The sequence below is a fragment of the Gossypium arboreum genome, chromosome 9, assembly GCF_025698485.1.
Source record: "Gossypium arboreum isolate Shixiya-1 chromosome 9, ASM2569848v2, whole genome shotgun sequence".
NCBI lineage: Eukaryota > Viridiplantae > Streptophyta > Magnoliopsida > Malvales > Malvaceae > Gossypium > Gossypium arboreum.
The window spans coordinates 84,558,309-84,567,607 of record NC_069078.1 but is presented as its reverse complement, the minus strand read 5'-3'; the positions used below and the strand labels follow the sequence as shown (position 1 = coordinate 84,567,607).

At 37.2% G+C, this 9,299-nt stretch overlaps 2 protein-coding genes, 1 non-coding gene and 1 pseudogene across 3 annotated transcripts; 3 read left to right on the top strand and 1 right to left on the bottom strand.

Annotated features, from left to right (window-relative positions):
• The first annotated feature begins 713 nt into the window (after positions 1-713).
• LOC108454458 (transcription factor MYC2-like) lies at positions 714-3,339 on the top strand. Its single transcript, XM_017752927.2, has one exon. The coding sequence runs from the start codon at positions 1,015-1,017 to the stop codon at positions 2,989-2,991; it is 1,977 nt and encodes a 658-aa protein (XP_017608416.1). The 5' UTR covers positions 714-1,014; the 3' UTR covers positions 2,992-3,339.
• A 294-nt stretch (positions 3,340-3,633) lies between these two features.
• Positions 3,634-4,426, bottom strand: LOC108454978 (uncharacterized). Its single transcript, XM_017753614.2, has one exon. The coding sequence runs from the start codon at positions 4,198-4,200 to the stop codon at positions 3,811-3,813; it is 390 nt and encodes a 129-aa protein (XP_017609103.1). The 5' UTR covers positions 4,201-4,426; the 3' UTR covers positions 3,634-3,810.
• Positions 4,427-6,131: 1,705 nt separating this feature from the next.
• LOC108456488 (protein HAIKU1-like) lies at positions 6,132-8,255 on the top strand (annotated as a pseudogene).
• On the top strand, positions 6,941-7,027 carry TRNAM-CAU (transfer RNA methionine (anticodon CAU)). Its single transcript is given in 2 exon segments — positions 6,941-6,978; positions 6,992-7,027. It is a non-coding gene; the product is annotated as a tRNA-Met (tRNA).
• Positions 8,256-9,299: the final 1,044 nt, after the last annotated feature.

Genomic DNA, 9,299 nt, shown 5'->3' with positions numbered 1-9,299 from the left:
GTTTCTATCGTTGCAAAAATTGTGCTATTTGTTTTAAATTATCTAAAGACTAGCCTAATATTTAAAATAATTTAACAGCTTGGTATTTAAGAAGTAAAAGTGAAGTGAAATGTATGAGTGGCTGATTCATGGGAGGAAAAGAGGAAGAACCTTCGATTGCGTCACGGATATTGTTTCTGGATAACTTTATGTAAGGAAGGTAGAAAGTAGATTTATGAGCATAGCAGGAAGACATATAATAGGGAGCCGCCAGTGTAGGCATGCAAAACAATAAAAACATCTATTACAGAAAAATATGGGGATCTGTTTGACAATTTCTTCATAATATGTACCCATTCCTGTTTTACTTCCATTATCATAGCCAACGAACTCGCTGTTAATACAACTAACAACACCCACTCATGCACTTTCTTTTGCATTTCCCAATACTAAATAAATATTTTTTCTAAATATATAAAGCAAAAATTTAGAAGAAAATGGGGATATTTATTTTGACAAATTTGATAATATCTATCCTTCAAAGGTCAAATTTATAAGAAAGGTCCCTGCATGTGATTAATTTTTTAAAACATGTCAAGTATATATATATATATATTTACAAGGAGATTATAATAGAGAGGCTAAATCATCCAAAACCCAAAAGTACAAGGAGCTTATAAAAAAATTTACCACAGTGGGAGCTTAGCTTCTAATCCGTACAGTAAAGTGAAACAAAGAGAATGCAGACACGTTTCACGCACGTGCTCGAACGAAGGCTATAGGCTATCTATGAGACACAGCTACGCCGGAATTTATCACCCAGTACTCGGGCCTTCGTAGAAACCGCCTTTATTTTTTTTATTATTGGGTTCTCCAGTCTCTAATTCCTCTATTTCCCCCAACCACCCTTAGTGAAAGTAAAAATAATCAGCCCAAATATTAAATAAAATCGCAAAGAAAAATCTAAATCTAAATCTAAATCCCCCCATTGCCATCCTCTATTCCTCGTAACCAAATCTGCCCACTTTATATGGAATGAAGGACTATAGGTTAGCACCGACGATGAATCTATGGACGGACGATAACGCCCCGGTTATGGAAGCTTTTATGAGCTCCGATCTTTCGTCTTTGTGGCCGCCGCCGCTATCCTCTGCCTCCACTTCCACTCCAGCTGCTTCTGCTGCCGGTGGTGGTGGTGGTGGGGGGGGGCACGACCTCTCCATTTCTTTCCTCGCCCAATCTCAGCCTTCCGTTTCTCTCCTCAATCAAGAAACTCTTCAACAGCGTCTCCAGGCGCTGATCGAAGGAGGCCGTGATTGTTGGACTTACGCCATTTTTTGGCAGTCCTCGTACGATTACTCGGGCGCTACCGTGCTTGGCTGGGGCGACGGGTATTACAAAGGCGAAGAAGATAAAGGGAAAGGGAAGTCCAAAGCTTATTCGTCTTCAGTTGCGGAACAAGAGCACCGTAAAAAAGTGCTCAGGGAACTTAATTCTTTGATTTCTGGCTCAACAGCCACCGCCGACGACGCTGTCGACGAAGAAGTCACCGACACCGAGTGGTTCTTTTTAGTATCCATGACGCAATCTTTCGTCACCGGCAGCGGGCTCCCGGGGCAGGCGCTTTACAATTCCAGTCCGGTTTGGGTTGCCGGTTCGGGCCGATTAGCCAGCTCGATGTGCGAGAGAGCCAGGCAAGGGCAGCTTTTCGGTTTGCAGACGATCGTTTGTATACCGTCGGCGAATGGCGTTGTCGAATTGGGGTCAACGGAACTTATCACGCAAAGCTCAGATCTGATGAATAAGGTTCGGATTTTGTTTAATTTCAATAATGGGATTGAAGCTGGTTCTTGGTCTGTGAGTAATAACACAGCTGATCAAGGCGAAAATGATCCGTCTTCGCTTTGGATTAGTGAACCAAATAATGGAGTCGAACCCAAGGATAACAATAACAACGGCAATCACAATCCGTCGATTCAGGATCCAAGTACGAGCAGTTTAACTGAGAATCCAAGTTCTATTCATGGTGGAAATCAGCAGCAGCAGCCGCAGGGACAGAGTTTCCGCTTGAATTTCTCCGATTATGGCTTTGATGGGAATAGCAGTGTGAAGAATGGAAAATTTTCAGCTCATTTGTTGAAACCAGAATCCGGGGAGATATTGAACTTTGGCGAGAGTAAGAAAAGTGGGAATGGGAATTTGTTTTCAGCCAATTCTCAGTTAGTGGTGGAGGAGAATAAGAAGAAAAGGTCGCCTACTTCGAGAGGGAGTAATGAAGATGGAATGATTTCGTTCACTTCTGGCGCAGTTTTGCCTTGTTCGGGTGTGGCCAAACCCGGTGGCTGTGCTAGGGATTCGGACAACTCTGATATCGAAGCTTCCATCGTGAAGGAAGCTGATAGTAGCAGAGTTGTGGAGCCTGAAAAGAGGCCTCGGAAACGAGGGAGAAAACCAGCAAACGGAAGAGAAGAGCCTCTGAACCACGTAGAAGCAGAGCGGCAAAGAAGAGAGAAGCTTAACCAGAAGTTTTATGCGCTGCGTGCCGTAGTTCCTAACGTATCAAAGATGGATAAAGCATCGCTCCTTGGTGATGCTATTTCGTATATTAACGAGCTTAGGACAAAGGTGCAGGATGCAGATTCAGAGAAAGAGGAGTTGCTGAAACAATTAGATGAGATGAAGAAACAATTGGCAAGTAAAGAGTCTTGTTCGATGGCACCACCACCGCCTGATCAAGACCGCAACATGTCGAACAAATTGATTGAATTAGATATCGATGTCAAGATCATAGGATTGGATGCAATGATTCGAATCCAATGCAGTAAAAAGAACCATCCAGCTGCAAGGCTGATGACTGCCTTGAAGGAGTTAGACCTTGATGTGCATCACGCTAGTGTGTCAGTAGTAAACGACTTGATGATCCAGCAAGCAAGCGTGAAGATGGGGAGCCGGTTTTACACACAGGAGCAGCTCAGAATAGCTCTAGCATCCAAAGTTGGAGATGCAAGATAAGAGAGTGATGAGCAGAGCTTGACCTGTGTAAGCAATTGGGATCATTAGAGCTTGAACAAAAATGATAAAATAGAACCAGAGTTTCATTGTTTAAACTGGCAGCAGGTCTCTGGGACATTTTATGGCTCCCGGTAGCACAAGCTCTGTAAAATATTGTTCCATTTTGCTCCTATTATTAGTGTTTAGTGTAGGTATTAGTCTCTTAGTGGTGATTTGAATCAAGGAGGGTTGATTTCCCCCATTAATTCATCACTGAAAACTGCCTTTTTGGTGTTAAATCTTGTAGTTGTATGCCTTCACTCTTCAATGTATATTTGTTTCATTGGGACAAGTTTTACTGGACCTAAAGCATGCATGTTTTTGTAACCTTTTGTTGCTTGCTTCACCTGTCTTGCCTTTCCTTGCATTTTCATGGCAATTGTTGCTCTTTTTATTGGGACAAACTGCTTCCCTGTTTTTGCCATATGTTGGGCCTTATATGGTTTCCATGCTAATACTGCACAGACAATTTGCATTTATCTTTTGAAAGGATTGCATCTCAAAATCTGCCTTTCTGCAAAAGTGAGTTTAGATGTAGCAGGCACCAACATCTTTGGATAATTTTTAGAAGCTCAAAAGCTAATAACAAATAACAACAAAAAGTAAAAATAAAAATACAATGCTTCTTCCTTTATTCAAATACAAATTTGGGGGGTTAAATAATGAACCAGTGATTTAATGAATAGAAACAAAAAAGAAATAAATGAACGATCAGATTACGTAGCCAAGCCATGCACTCTGTATAGTCTCCTTTTCATTGGTTTCATAAGTACATCAAAATCAATGTACACTCATCTCTTTTCCCGTCTGTTGAACCCTTTGTCCCCTCAAATCCTCAAAGCTCCAATCCCTCCTCATGCCCGAGCTCCTCACCAACCTTGGCTGAGCGCCGACGTTAGCTTCAAACCCCATCGTGCCGTAAGTTGTAGCAATCGTATTAAACCGGATAGGACCCTTCTTTATCTTCTTGGAAGGAATCCCCGAGGTGCTGCTGGTGCTGCTTGGCTCCTTACCCTTTTGTTCATAACCTTGAGGGCTCATATTCCCTGACCAACTTCTATTTAACCCTACACAACAAGACTTACTGATGCCCGTTTCTTTACCAAAATCAATATCATCGTTTGAATTTGTTCTTTGCAGGACAGGGCAGGTACAACAATTTAGACTCATGGCTTTTGTTGTTTTTTCTCACTTGTTTGATGATCAAAAGAAGCACGTCAAAAGGAATTGAGGGGTTGAAAAGAGATGTTTTCTATTGCAGTTCTAAGGGTCTCTTTTTTTTTTTTTTTTGTGAGGAGGTGATTGGAAAAAACAAAAACAAATGAAGCTTAACTTATAGTTTAAAAGGATATTGGTATTAATTTAGTATCATCCTTTTTTTCTTTCTGGTTTGGGGATTTATGTTTATGTTCCCCGCAAACACAGGTACACCAATTCTAAGTATGGTAATAACAAAAGTTTCGAGTCTACAAACGATTCATTAATGACCAAAAAATCAATGTGTGTAATCACTGATACGACTATTTCCTGTCATTTAGGTAAAGCTAGCATGATTAATTTAGCATTCAACCATCACTTGTTTATTTTGTGATATAAATAGAAATGATGTGATGTTAACCACCAATCATAGTGCCATTCTAACTTCAATAATCCATCAAGTTTAGGTTCTTTTTCATCACCCATCTGCCTTGTACAACTTCCACTTTATTTACTTTTGACAAAAGTCAAAGCTTGGATCTTGTTTCAATGGATAATATTAATATACTGCACGTGTAACAAATCAAGGATGAGTGTGGCATCAACACTTTGTCTGAACAACTAAGTTTTGAAGTAACATCACAGTAAACCCATCTAAAGGCAGTTAACAAAAATTAATCCTACGAATCAAAACAAAGCGTAAAAAAGAATATAAAATTTTCGATGTTGGTCAAGGGTGTCTGAGGATCTAAAAGTACTAATTTCAGGGTCTTAATGAAAGGATTATCCTTTAAGCTAGAAATTTCAGGGAAACGAGCATTATTCTTACAGCATTCATAATCAAAATGCAGATTTCATAGCTTTCTGAGAAGAACAAGGTCACCATAAGAACAACGGTTAACAAAAAGGGGTGGTGGCGGAGTTTGCGTGCGCCTAGGTCTCATAGCTACGTTGAGTGATCCTGAGGTCGAGAGTTTGAGCCTCTCTCACCCCATTTTATTTTGAACTTTTTAACTTGGATTGTTAAATTCATTATTATTAGTGGCTGATGTAATATTTATGGATTTAGGATTTAGTCCCTATATTTTAATTTGGTCATTTTAATATTTATATTTTTTAAACATTAGAATTTCACTCATCATCACTTGATAATTAGTAATTTCATTAAGTTAAAGTTTCGCTATTTTCAAAATTTGATGCGGTAAACATATGATGTGTAATGTCAATTCAAATTGTTATTTCCACATATTATTTTCTAAAAATTCAGTTAATAAATTAACGATTATCATTTGTGTTAAGGCTGAAAGTTTAAAAGTATAGAAAATTAGAATGATCCAATAGGAGAATATAGACAAATTCTACAATTGTATGCGTAATACAGGACTAGTAACTAAATTTAATTGAACAAATTTAACTATTACTATTTGGGTTAAGACTAAAATTGACCAATTCGAAAAGCACAAGTTTTAAAATTTCAAAATTCAAAAAGTATAGGGACTAAAATTGACCAATTCAAAAGTATAAGGACTAAAACTGATCAAATTAAAGTAAAAAGACTAAATCTATAACTTTAGCAAAGTATAATGGCTAATACTATAATTTAACCTACTTAAAGCTTGTTCCCACAAAATATTTCCTCCGATATCGACAACGTAAGGTGGATGTTTTGTGCCCTTTGTGTTTAAATTCACAAGAAGATATTCAACACCTACTCAAGGATTGTTAGATCTTTTAGAATGTCTAAAGTTCTATTTATTACTTATACAAAGATTTCCCCCTTTTCGGTGGGGATTGGGAGGACCGACACCTAAGCAATCTCTCCTCCAAGGCTTAGTCTTTAAAACTGAAAATCCCTTGGATTGTCTTATTCTCTTTTACAATACGGGAGATATGGCTTACTCGTAATGCCCTGGTCTTTGGAGCTGATCATCCTAAAGAACAACTCCTTGATAGAGTTATCACCGCAGCGGTTGAGTTCTTTGTCTTTTCTCCAACAACAAATAGGAAGGACTTACCATGTTTTGTTCCACTATAATGGAAACCACCCTCAGTGGACTGGATCAAACTAAATACGGATGGATCATAGATAAAAAACCTTGGAAGAGCTGGTGTTGGAGCTCTCATTAGAAACTCTTATAGTGACTGGCTTATTGGAGCATATTGTCATATCCCAAAAGCCACCGATGTTTAAACTAAACCTTGGGTCTTTAAGGGTGGACTCACTATAGCTAGGAATCTAAATATTTCCCAGCTAGAAATAAAAGTGGATGCTACTACTACTAATCAATTTACATCTTTTGATAAAGTTTCTAACATGTACTTATCCTCTTTGATTGATGACTGTATAATGTTCCTCCATAGTTTGCTTTTTAGGTCACTCAATCATGTTTTTTTGGGAAGGAAACCAATTTGTTGTTGCCTTAGCTTAACTCAGAAGTAACTTCCAAGTTCCAACCTAATCTCTCTTTAATAGTTGATGCTTGAATTCAAAATTGACTTTGCTTATATAGAATTCCTCCTAATTATTTGATTTCTTTGTTAGCTAAGGATATATTGGGTTGAGATGTGTATCAAACAATATTTTAATTTCGGTTTAATATTAACTAGTTCCATTATTCACCAAAAAAAAAATTATGGTCAAAAAATGAAGGGAAAAATGGTTAAAGAAAGAGATTTTAATAATAAAATTAGTTTGTATGGTATAAGCAGGAAAGGGGTGGTGGCGCAGTTGGCTAGCGCGTAGGTCTCATAGCTTCTTTAAGTTATCCTGAGGTCGAGAGTTCGAGCCTCTCTCACCCCATTCATTTCTTTTTTTATTTAAGGGCTCGGTCCAGCAAACCCATAAGTTTCATTTCCTAAAAGTAACTCTCCCTTTTTTTTTAAAATAATAATAATTTGGGGTTTAAATATTTTATTTTTACATGGACTGAAACTAAGTAAATATACATATATTCCAAAATCATAGGGTCAAAAAATAAAGGAGAAAGCTGCCAAATGGTGAGGACTTAATTGTAGTGTTATAATTTCATGCTCCTTTAATAATATAAAATTAAAAAAAGAGAGAGCGTAAGATGGATTAACAATACTCCACATTTGCAGTCCATAAATTAGTTCCAATAATGAATATTCACTATTGAAAATCAACGTATTTATTATCATTTAAAAAATTTAATTAAACATTTAAATAATAATTTATAGGCATATAAAGTGGGGGAACACCCTCAACACTGCCAAACTGTTGCTAAAAAAGTTTAATTAGAACCACCGTCGCTAGTTCCATTTACTTTCACAGTCTTTATTAACTCTTCCTCGCCGCTAATTACTATTCTTCTATTTATTATTTTATACACATCGTTCTATCGTCACTAATTTATGGACGATTCGAAGAGTGGGTATATTATCGCCTTCACAAGATCTTTTGCCTAGACCACCACCGAATTCTCCTAAACCCCAAAGTATGAGGTTGCAGAAAATTTAGGCCTCCTCCATTGACGCCTGCTGTTCCGGTCCCTACCCCTGCATATCCACTAGCAACAGTTCCCCCTCCGGCGCCTTACAACAACAGCTTTGTTAGACCTGGCCAATATGAGCAACCATTACCTACAATGTTGCAACCTACGATATATGGAGATGTTGTTTGGGCAAACGTGACTGAATCTCCTATCTCAACGTATATGCGATACCTCCAGACAGCTCTTTTAGACCCAAGTCCGGTTGCAAACCAAGGTCAACCTCAGGCTCCACCACCATCTTCTAGTTTACTTCCTAATCCACCAACATCAGCTCCCCCTTCCCTCAGAGGAGTAAATGGATCCGTAGCACCGATCCCAGCTCTCTCTTTTCCACCAACGAACGGTCCTGTCCTTTTACTCTCATCAACTTCTCAGTTCCATTTGCCATCACCTACTGGTTTCATGAACTTGTTGTCACCCTGCTACCCATACCCCGCACCTTCCTCTGGTCTTGTTTTCCCATTGTCACCTTCTGGTTTTTCTCCCTTTCCAAGTCCAAGATGGAGAGATGAATAGTCCATTGTTGTTCACATGAGTTCCATGCTTGTCGAGGAACCCCAACCAGGACCTTCTTCATTCAAGGATCATCTCTTCCTCGTGGAGGTTCAATTGTGAAAATATAATGTACATACAGTACAGTGCTGTAACTTGTAACGAGATAGGATCACAGGTATAAAAAAAAGTTATATGCTAAGCAAATTAAGTTGAAGAAATCTTATGTAGTTTTGGATTAAAAATGAAAGATTGAAGCAATTCTGTAAACCTTGTAATCCATGAATTTAGTTACTTTGCCTTGACAATTCTGGAAAAAGCAAAATTGTACATTTATAGTAAAACTACAAATAATTGTAGAAACCTTGATTTTTGTCACAACTGACTAAATCCTACAAAAGAATCCATTAAAAAAGTGTGGACCATGGACCAAAACAAACAACAAGCCGATACTCGTATACATTAATGAAAACAAACATAAGGTTTTTTCTAACATTAGTTATATTTTTATCTTATTTTGTTTCTCCTATTTTAACTTTGTTTATCTAATTATTAAATTTAATTTTAATGACTAAAATAATAATTTAATTGGGGTAATTTATGCATATATCTTTAAACTTCAAAATGTTTTAATTAAATTTCCAAATCATCAATATTGTATCAATTAAATCCGCTTCTATCTGATAGAGTCAAACCCACGTTCGAGTGAGTGTAATTTTTGCTGCACTGGAACATTAATTTTTCATTAAAGTATTTTGCTTCAATTGAAAAGCAAACCCCTAGTTAAACTCCGCCTCCTAAAGAGAAACGGTATAAAAGGATTACATCAATCTATTAAATTAATAAGTAATAAATCTTATACCGAAAACAAAAGTTGTTCAAACAACTGTAAATTTTTTGCCCAGTTTAACCCATGTTTTGGACCTTATGTATATGCTTCTGAAATGTTCGTAAGGTGGTTTATTTTACAAAGAAATAAAAGTAAATATCTTATATAATATATATATATATATATTTAATAATTATTGAAAGTAAATAGATTATAAATTTTATTATAGAATTTTTCTA

What these genes read in the sequence shown, in the direction of transcription:
- LOC108454458 (XM_017752927.2), top strand. Translation starts at nt 1,015, where the DNA reads ATGAAGGACTATAGGTTAGCACCGACGATGAATCTATGGACGGACGAT.
- LOC108454978 (XM_017753614.2), bottom strand. Translation starts at nt 4,200, where the DNA reads ATGAGTCTAAATTGTTGTACCTGCCCTGTCCTGCAAAGAACAAATTCA.